Source organism: Pinus tabuliformis, chromosome 6 (genome assembly GCF_031772625.1).
Source record: "Pinus tabuliformis cultivar Carrire ecotype Pingquan chromosome 6, CPIR1, whole genome shotgun sequence".
In the NCBI taxonomy this organism is placed as follows: Eukaryota; Viridiplantae; Streptophyta; class Pinopsida; order Pinales; family Pinaceae; genus Pinus; species Pinus tabuliformis.
Window position 1 is genome coordinate 560,429,578 of NC_142292.1, and position 11,153 is coordinate 560,440,730.

Here is an 11,153-nt window from a genome sequence, read left to right on the forward strand (position 1 = left end):
CGTTTTTCTTTATGTGAGTGTTGTTAGCTCGATCTCAGTGAGTGCTTGGTGTCATTTACATACATACTAGCTTGTACTAGCACTATTTCAGTTTTCGTTTGCATCTCACTGTTGTCGCATGCATGACACTATTTTGCACCGATGGTCATCGTTGCGGTGACTCACTTCACACATTTGCATGCTTTCCTATTTTTTGAATCTTGCACTTGCTCTTTGCATGAATGATCATTCACTCTCATTTGCACTCATCTCACCATGCATTCAGACTTCTCATGTTTTCAGTCGCTCGTCGGTCAGACCAGGTTGTCTTAGCCTGAACCGTGCCTTGCCCATTTAGCATTGCGCATTTGCCGAAGCGAAGGCTTTGCCTTCCCTCCAGAAATTGCGCAAGCCTAGCCATCTAGTGACCTCCAGGCTTGCATTGAGCAATTCTTGGAGGTAGTGTCCCATTGGCCCCAAAAACTGCACAATGCAGTTTGTTAGTTGCATGTCACTACTGATCGAAATTACACATTGTGTAGTTTCAGTCCTCAGCAGGCCAGGCTGGACTGTGTTGTGTAGTTCCAACAGTGAGTCAGCCTCCCAACAGCCCAGACTATGCCTTGCACAATTTTGGTAGTCAGTCTTTTGACCTCTAGGAAGAAATTGTGCAACCTTCATGACCAGTCACACAGGTATGTTGCAAGTCAGTTCTCAAGTTTGTTTTGGTTTTTGACTTATAGATTGATTGCCATGAGTGTTTCCATGTCTCCAGGTATCATAGGTGTCCTTCTTCCTCTTAGCAACACATTTACAATGGTTTCCATACAAGTTATAGATCCATCCCAGCAGCTGGCACAGAGCAAACATGGTAAGCAGTGTTGTTGATTGCATGCGAGGGAGTTCAACAACATTCATGTCATTGTGCACACGCATGTGATCTAACCCATTTGGAACACTCGCCGAGGCAAAGACAAGAACCAAGTCTGACTGGACCTTAACATGTAGTAGAAAGTTGATGTGCAGGACCACCAACACACACTTGAAGATCAACATGGACACTATGCATCCGTGTGTTGCTGGTTTGGATGTACCCAAGAAGACCATGTGCATGTTAGAAGATGAGTTGGACAGAGGAACCACACCAATGCACATGGATGAAATGGAGGCAAGAGTTCACTTCAACAAGATGTCACCATGAAGCGCATGCACACCATCACACATGAACAATCTTGGCATTAGCTCATCACCTTCACCATCACAAGCATGTCAAAGAGTTGGTTTCACCTCAATTGGGCGAGTGTCAGTGATGTCTTGCATGGCTTGCTCAAACTATTTTGACTCACATGACAACATGTGCATTGTAATGTAACATCTTGTTAAGTGGAAGTTCAAGTGTCGATAGTTGGATGTAACAGTTAAAGAGTAGATGAAGAGTCATGAGGGTAGATGAATTGTCACAAACGAGAATGTCAAGGGTCACCCCACCCTTTGCTATAAATAGAAAGTCATAACTCATTGTAAAGGCTTTTTGTCACCCAAGCTTCTGATAGGACTATCTTAGGGAGAGCTTGGACAATATTGTAACGAGCCTTGGCTTCTCCACTATGCAGAGTTAGTATATCACTTTAGAGGAGCAAGTGGTTGTGACTGTAAAGTTCCACTGTCGGAACTAGTAGTTGGAAATGGATGTATTATATGACTGGAACTTACACTTCTTAATATAACAAAGTAGACACATTTCATGCATATGTTATATTATATTCCATGCTATCTAGTTTACTCTAAATGATATATGTATTTGTTTGCTTACGCATGCATGTATTTACTGTTCTGTATAAGTATGTATGAATCTTTTTGAAATGTCCTGTTGGTTTAACCATCACTTTGGATTGCAAGCTAACTTGCCTTCTATGTTGTGATGCATCTTTGCTCATGTGTTCCCTTCTTAACTCCATGCTATGACAGGTTTCCAAGGGGAAAACTCATCTCATCCCCCCGTGTGTTAGAAACTCTCATGCACCTTCCTTAGCTCACCGCAACTGTCACACCCTTGCTACCAATAGAGTTATATTACTTGCCTCTTTGTGAAATCGCGGTCAAGGCATTACCGTACGACCCACCACTAAGACTCCTACACCAAAGGATCTGAGGTCTAATTGGGACTTCTTAGCAGGGCAATCCCCTTGCATGTTGGCGGGTCCAACACTATCAACATTTTAGTGCTAGAAGGAGGGCCATATGAAAAGCTAAGTCCTCACATCTATTTTGAATCTCTACATATCCATCATGACTAACTACAGAGTTTCTCTTCCAGAGTGTATGTCTTATGGAAATGAGTTCATTATCTCGGAAAAGATCTCGGATAACTTGTCACATAAAACATATGATGGTGGAAGCCACGTAGCCTTAGTTAGGCATGCGGTCGTCGTTGTAGGTTCATGCGAAAGACATGGAATCTTTGAAGAGTACATGAGCTGCGTGTTGTTCGTCTACATGCTTCGAGGGCACCCAATGCACTGGTGTGCCACACCACTTGAAAAATTTATTCATTCTCTTGCTCATCCAATCACAGAGATAGACGATGCTTTCAATCACTTTGACCGTAAAGTACTCAACAAAGAAATTCTGAAATTAAGAAAAGCACCCGATGAGCCCGTTGAATAGTTTTACACATTCTTTTGTAATCTTGCATACCGATTCTTCGTAGATGATATTGATTGGGAACCAGGAGTGACTGAATCAAGAAGCTCAAATTATCAAATAAAATTGGAGGATTTATCTAGTTATTTGATGACGGTAGCATGACATTTTCTCTCAATTCTCTATAATAATCGATCAATAAAATTCTCAGTGATCTAGCTATCTTCAACGATAGACTCACTAGCAAAATATCCATGAATTCATATGCTCTCACCAAATGAAAAATGGAGCATCGAATATAAAGAGATCTATACATTTAGTCTCAGATCCTGAGCTGGGTGGAAGAAACAAAAACATGAATAAAGACTATAGGCAAGGATAGGCTAGGAAAACCACAGAGCAATTAGGGCCAGTAGAGACAAGGAACAGAAGCAAAGATAGTAGTTAGTAGGATAGGCAGAATACATACAGAGGCAGAGGCTAATATATGAATCTATATCTTGAAAAGGTCAAGCGCTTATTAAGGTATACATCATTTGTTTCATTATATATGTTATCACATTACCTCATCGATATTGGGAACGAGAAACAATCTTTCCATCACTAACACTAAAATTTGCATCACTAAGGCCTAGGATAGCATAACTTTTTTACTTTTAGGACATCACCTAGTAGAGACCACCTTAGTCTATGTGCATCTCAGTCAATATTTTTGTGATCAGATACCTAGATGAGCAATCTATCTACAACCCTACACAATGGATTTTTTACTATCAAACATTGCCAATTTAGACGGTTATCATTATTCATGCGACATTCCTTATTCATTCTCACCTAGGAGAGCACTCCCTTACTATAGACATCAGAGACGCTTAACGCCACCGGAGAATACTTCTTATTTTATCGAGGCCTAATGAACACATCCCACATTAGAGATAGGGAATTGAAATACATACTTTAGATAGGAAATTAATGCCCCAAATTACCCATGACCCATCCACACCTTATGGGGTTCTTAAAGTATACATGCTTAGGGAAAACATATGTGAAGCAGGATGATTCAAGTTAGAAGACTTCAAAGGACACTAACGCAATGGACTCCCACCAAGCCATTACGATTAGAAGTGGGTCCTTGATGTTCCATTCATTTACGAATTATAGGGATAAAGATAAGGTAGCCTTTATCCCCTAGTAAGGACATGAGACTAAGGTAGGACCAACCTTAATTATAGTCATTATAGTAGAGAATCCTTCCGTATAGGCATCATTCCTCTTTCTCATTAACTCACTAAATGGTTCCTATCATCTCTGCTCTATGTCAGCAAAAATTGATGATGAAATGGGTTGTATTTCTTCCAGAATTGCGTTCTTCTTGGTTGGTAAAATATCTCACTCTCTTTTTCTTGGCATAGTAATTGAATCAATAATATGTCATTGGGACTCTCCTCCATAAATATAATCCCATTTTAGACTTACACAAAAGAATGGATTTCCTTTCTAGACGGGAGTGCTGGTCCCTAACCTAAGAAGTATGATCATTCATCTAGTTAACCCTAGGTCTTCTCATTTTCCCGATGAAAACTATGCTACTTTCATCATAGGTGATTTTATACGGAATTAGCTATCATCTTGTGGATAACTCCATTGTTAACACATATGATAAAAAATTTATTTTTCCTGCAATTTTTTTTTATATAATTGAGTTCAAACAATGTGTAACTTCACATTCATCAAAATTCTTAACAACCCATTAGACATTTAAAATATTGAGTAGACTGCTAGCGAGTGGACTCTAGTCGTATTACTTCACAATCTAGTTAAATTTTTTAATGCATGTAGAATCCAAAACTAACTACCAATTATTTGATGAACATATTTCTCAATAAAAATTTTGGTTTATTAAAAGCTAGTTCTAGTCGAACCATAATATGGGTAGCCTGGACTAGGACGTGCTGCACCACCTGTTTTGTGCAATCTTGATGGAACTAGTTGTGGATACCCGTGGCCTTGGCCTGCGTTATGAGCTCAAGCTTGGATATTCTATTCCATAAGTTGTCTACGTTTGTAGAGGTACTATAGGTTGTGATGATAACTTCTCCTTCTGACCATCAGCTGCAAGTTTCACAGTAACAGTCCTTCCCTGGATGCCAAGCATAAGACATAGGTGTCAACATCAACAACTACCCTTCAACTAATATAACCAACATTATCCAGTACTAACTATTACTTACATCAATGGTTTTGTTTGGTTCCTTAAGAGCACGCTTTGTAGCCTCCATAGTCTTGAAAGTCACAATTGCAAATCCCCTGTTAGTGACAAATACATGCAACGTTAACCAAGACAAATACAACCAAGCAAGCTAGGCCTTGGAAAAACATGCATAAATCTCTAACAATAGAAGCATATTAAACTTCCCATCATAAATGAAACCGATGTATATTATATTTGTGACATGGATTTGTTCGTATTCTTATCATATGCAACTGAACCTTCTTCTATCTCTCCATATTTGGAAAAAACTTCTAGAATCTTATCATTGGTCGTGTCATATGAAAGACCACCAATGTAAAGTTTCCTTTGAGCTTGATCTACACTTTGACTAGGACCTGTGCTCGTCGCTACCATATTGCTTACAATAATCCTCCCCTATACAATAAACGACAATGGATATAAAAATGACCAAAAATAGGTGTTAAATAATGAATGAGAGGTCTTTGATGATCGATCTTCCACCCTATGTAACAATGGAGTACTATATAATTTGAGAAGTTTCAAGACTCAAACAAAATAAGAATATATAAGTGGAATACCACTTCTAGAAACAATAGTTGGATTGCTTTCCTTTTTCTTCAAACAAGTTTGGGGTTTTGTGGTAAGTTAAATTTTGTTGTCTCCCCAACATTAGTTAAATATGTTTCAAAATAAAATTTAAAAAATCGCTTACTTCCTAGGATAATGAGCCTATGAGAATAGATGCCAAAGATCAACTTGTTAAATTACTAAAATCAAACATATAAACTATTCATCCATTTGAGTGATATTACAATATACATATTCAATTAAAACTATAAAGATATTATTACTGGCACAATAAATACAATTTAGAATTGTAAGGAGGTATCAATGTCCTAGGTGAAGATGCCTTCAAATAAAACAATGATTTCTCTATTTGAAATAGATCGTAACCATCACAAGGTACTGGAGGGCGGCCTTCAAATTTAAATGTATGGATGTCTATAATGTTGTTGAAAACAATGGTTAAGATGCCTCACAAGTATTCATGAGATACAATATTGATATGCATAAGAAACTGGGAAAATAAATGTGCTTAATTGTTTAATGATAGTATACTTCAAATTCAATCCTTTAATGAAAGTATCCTTCAAATTCAATAAGATATCGGTGGACAAATATAAAGCATAAAAAAAAAAAAACAAAATTTACAACACTGACAAAGAAAATACATACATTAATAATCTTGCTATGCTCCTTCAATGCCCTTTGGACAGAATCCATATTTTTAAATGTGACAAAGCCAAATCCTTGTGACTTTCCTGATGTCTTATCCATAATAAGAGAGCCTTGTTCAATGTCCCCATGTTGTTCAAACTCCTGAGAGGAAATATACATGCATTACATTCACCTGGCTTCAAAACATATATCACCCTCAAGGCAACACATATATTTAAATATATGAAGGAGTGCAATGATTTATCAAAGAAATCACAATATTTTAAATATATGAAGGAGTGTGTATTGGTTGGAAAACACCACTGATGGCATAGATGATAACGAATTTCTTCTTCCTCCAACAGAATTTTAGAAAATTGACCTCAAACAATGTGTAACTTCACATTCATCAAAAGTTGCAACAAACCAATGGAAATTTAAAATAGTGAGTAGACTGCCATCAATTGGACTCCACTAGTATTACTTCATAGTCTAGTGAAATTGTTAATGCAAGTAGAATCCCAAACTAACTTCCATTGATTTGATGAACATATTTCTCAATAAAAAAATTGTTTGATTAAAAGCCAGTTTGAGTCGAGCTATAGTATGGGTAGCCTCGACTAGGATGTGCTCCACCACCTGTTGTGTGCAGTCTTGATGGAACCAATCGTGGATACCTGTGGCCCTGGCCTATGATATGAGTTCGGGATTGGATAATCTTGTCCATAAGGTGTATGCATTTGTGGAGATCATTTTGACCATCAGCTGTAAGTTTCATAGTAATAGTGTTTCCCTGCATGGCAAGCATAGAACATAGGTGTCAAGATCAATAACTTCCCTTCAACTAATATGACCAACATTATCGAGTACTAGCTATTACTTACATTAATGGTATTGTTTGGTTCCTTAAGAGCCAACTTTGTAGCCTCCACAGTCTTGGAAGTCACAAATGCAAATCGCATTTTGGTGACAAATACATACGACATTAACCAAGACAAATATAGCCAAATGAGCTAGGCCTTGGAAAAACATGCATAAATCTCTAACAACAGAAGCATGTTAAACTACCCATCATAAAGAAAACCAATGTATATTATGTTTGTAATATGGATTTGTTTATATTCTTATCATATGCAACTGAACATTCTTCTATCTCTCCATATTTGGAAAAAACTTCTAGAAGCTTATCATTAGTCGTGTCATATGAAAGACCACCAATGTAAAGTTTCCTTTGAGCCTGATGTGCACTTTGACCAAAACCTGTGCTCACCACTGCCAGATTTCTTACAGTAATCCTCCCTTATACAATAAACAACAATGGATATAAAAGTTACCAAAAATAGGTGTTAAATAATGAAGAAGTCTCCCAAGCCAATCCATGCACAAACAATTTCCGATGAGCAGGGTCCTTGCTTGCAACATCTTTAATTTCTTCTGCAATTGCAGGGTATGAAGAACCTCTGCAATGAAAATCATTCCAGTAAATCCATTCACCAAGAAGAAAATCATCCATGCAAGAACCAAAGGCACAATACATAGATAGGCTTCAGTAATACAAACCTCACTCTGGAGAAAAAAAAAAAATTAAGAGAGAAGACATCAAATTTTGACATGGCAAAAGTATTTTAACTTAAATCGTGGAATATTGATGTTCAAAACATAGCAGAAACATTCATATAAATACAAATTTGATCTGAATGGATGAGAAAAAAAATACAGTTGATGCAGAAGTATACATCTCACCGCAGCCGACTACCTGGGCTATAACAGTCAGTGCATCCTCCATGATTCCCAACCCCTCATTCAGCAACGATGAAAATATCACCAAAAAAACTCCCACGGACACCAAGTTCGACCTATTCAATTGATAAAGTGCCAAAAGAAAGAGGGTTTTTAGGGAATCCTTGGCGCACTTTGGGATTCGAATCCCGAGGGCACCAATTTCAGTCTATGCAGCTGATAAAGAGCCAAAAGAAAGAGGGATTTTAGGGAATCTTTGGTGTACTAGGGGATTTCTTGGTGGATTAAATCTAGCAGACCTCTGACAACGTCATTGAGTTCACCTACTATGGCCTTGTAGATTCTTTCCAGGACGAGAACGCTGAATATGGTGGTTGCGGCGTCCTGCTTGCCCTCCAAGCTTCGCATAGCCGTGAGACAATGGGTGATGGCGATGGTGTCCAGGGTATTGCGACTTGACATTATGACCTATGTCGTTACCTATGCCTTGGAATCGAATACCACTCTACCATGAATTGGTAACTACTTTCTCTGGATCAAAGGGTTGAACCATTTTCAATCGTCTAACTTATAATCTTATGGTGCACAATGATGACAGATGGACAAGAGGGGAGTTGATTTCAAAGAGGAACACCTTACGGCGTAATAAATATATAAGGTGGTTCACTTTGCTAAAAGTTGATGTGTTATAAATTAGATTTAATTTAAAGAATAAAAAACATTTTTTCTGTAATCATTTCATTTTTTTAAATTTAATTTGATGAATAATTTAGAAATATTTTTATCACCAAATAATATTAGTATATTATTATTATAATTTTAAAATAATATCATCAAAATAATGATAATTTTAAAATTTGATTTAATATTTCAATCATAATTTTTGCATTGCTATGTTGATTATATAATGCATGATGACTATTTAAAACCCATCAAATTGATGAAATTGTTTAGGTTTTTTATAATATTGAATATTAAAATATTTTTAAATGATGAATTTTAGTTAATGGAATTTTGTTAACAAATTCTATCAAGAATAATAGGAAACCAAATTAGTGACATAATAGAAGTTTATTAATTTACATAGAAAGAATCTCCATAAGTTTAAGATTGTTATATAAAATAGATTGTATATATGTAAGGTCTTTAGGAGAACCATAATACAAAATAAATTAATTTTTTTTTATGGGAACTATCTTTATTAATCCTACTAACCTTATTAGACTTCTTCTTGAAGACTAAAATAGATGGAAAATAAAATAATAAGAAAATTAGGTGGAATTAAAGGCATCAACCTCAATGGGAAGTGGAGCGTCAAGGTTGGGGTCATGCAACCCTGGGCTGGTAGACATCACCTTGTCAATATTTTCCAGTCTATCATTCATTTCTTTCAATTGCAATACTACATTTTCCAAAACCAAGAAAATTTCATCTTTGGCATCATTCTCGTCAAGCATGATGTGGGAAAGGAGCCTTCACATGTTAGTAGATATTGATAGTGTACATGTATTGATTTTATTCACCATGAATGTGTGCTACATCTAACATCCATGCAAACACAATATCCACAACCTCCAAGTCACATGGGAAATTTCACTCAACAATCAAATTGATCCCACCTCACGTAGCTACTCTCGAACACTTAGGAATTTTACCTATGTAGATGGGGGTTGAGGTCTTTGCTGCATGCGTGCCTAAGAAACCCCTAATGAGCCACAGCCACCCTCTCTCTATCGATAGAAACCTCTCTATTGAAACATGTATATAATTTCAATAAAGTGTATGAAGAATAGAGAACCATATAGAGCAATAGAGCGAATAACATAGGGAATGTAAGAAAAACATAGGGAATGGGGGTAAACTAGAAATAGAGACTATAATGAAAAATTCAAGGAAATAAAAAGAAATTAATAAGTAAATCCCATGTACAACTGAGAGACATAAAAATAAGTGGTAAGAAAGGATAACTAGAATAGAAAGTCATTGCCAGAATGACTACCTCTAAACCTAAACTAACAACTAAGATAATGAAACTACATTGCATTGTACCTAAAAGAATGAACACCGTGATGAAAAAGAGTTTGATTTAAAGCATGAATGATAAGATTGATGCATAAATCATTTCATTCACATTTCGTATCCTTTTAATAATAAAACCCATATGGTGTTATAAATTCCCATGCTACCAATTAATACAACCTTTAAACTTATCGTATAGAAATATGACATGTTATCCCTCTCTATGGAAAAAGTAATAACATCCTCACCCATCCCTAATCACTTAATACAATACAAGGAACATAATGAAAAAAAAATTAAGATAAATTAATCCGCATAATCACTCAATACAAGGAACTTAATGTAAATAAATTTAAGAGAAATGAAACCACTTAAGATTTTATTCACTGCTTCAAACACAAGCACGAGTATAGTCTCAACAAAAATATTTCGAACTTCATCTCTTTTGACTTTTAACATTTATTTATTTTTCCTAAAAAATCTCGTTTACCCATTCATTTATAAAGAGAATGAGTTAAAATTTAATTCCTTTCTTTATAAAACAGTCAATTGAAGTTCAGTAAGAAAACCAGCACACCTTTGAATGAATGCTTATTGTTTTAATATCATTTTATTTTTGTATGGGATTATGATAAATACTATGGTTAATACTTATTCTAATTTTGAATATATGACATATTATAAAGAGATTGACCTTTTAAATGTTTTGTTTTATTTTATTTTTATTTTTTAAGATGATAATAGATACTAAGTTTAATTGGATTTTTTTTAGTTTTTAATATGTCACACGTTAATGTTGATGTTGAGTATATAAAGGAATGGCATAGAAATAATATATTGTTAATTTTTTTTTAATTTGTATATATCAAGACAGAGAAAATCTCTAAAGGCATCAATTTTTTCTCAAATTTTGATGTCATTCTATAAATGATAGATTTGAACTTGTTATATTCCAATTTTACTTATTGAAAAGCTAATCAACTTGTTAACTATTTTACATAGGTATTTTATTTCTCTTATATTAACATTATGAGGAGATATACAACACTATATATATATATATATATATATATATTTATTGAACAAGACCTTTAAAAAATGAGCGGTGAAATTTGTGGGGATCTAGGGAATTTATGCCTAAAGACATATATCTTACATTACACAGAATATTCACTTATTTTCAAATTTTCATTTTCCATGTTGAAAGATAATATCAAGAGTGGAGGAATTAAATCCCGTAAAATAAACCATCACTTACAAAATATTACCAAATCGTGCCTTTACACTTTTGGAACTAGAAAGAATTGACGGGGAAACACAT

General features: G+C 35.3%; 1 protein-coding gene across 1 annotated transcript; it reads right to left on the reverse strand.

Annotated features, from left to right (window-relative positions):
• Positions 1–4,678: 4,678 nt before the first annotated feature.
• On the reverse strand, positions 4,679–8,275 carry LOC149259746 (UBP1-associated protein 2C-like). Its single transcript, XM_089455113.1, has 7 exons — positions 8,113–8,275; positions 7,408–7,531; positions 6,456–6,471; positions 6,092–6,235; positions 5,076–5,269; positions 4,854–4,929; positions 4,679–4,762 (listed from the first exon to the last, which is right to left on the reverse strand). The coding sequence occupies exons 1-7, from the start codon at positions 8,273–8,275 to the stop codon at positions 4,679–4,681; spliced, it is 801 nt and encodes a 266-aa protein (XP_089311239.1).
• Between the last annotated feature and the right edge of the window lie 2,878 nt (positions 8,276–11,153).

Excerpts from the sequence above, each read along its gene's own strand:
- LOC149259746 (XM_089455113.1), bottom strand. The coding sequence starts at position 8,275 with ATGTCAAGTCGCAATACCCTGGACACCATCGCCATCACCCATTGTCTC. Across the intron at positions 5,270-6,091 it reads AGCATAGCAAGATTATTAAT|GGGAGGATTATTGTAAGCAA; the intron begins GTATGTATTTTC and ends TTTATTGTATAG. Across the intron at positions 4,763-4,853 it reads AACCAAACAAAACCATTGAT|GGAAGGACTGTTACTGTGAA; the intron begins GTAAGTAATAGT and ends CTTGGCATCCAG.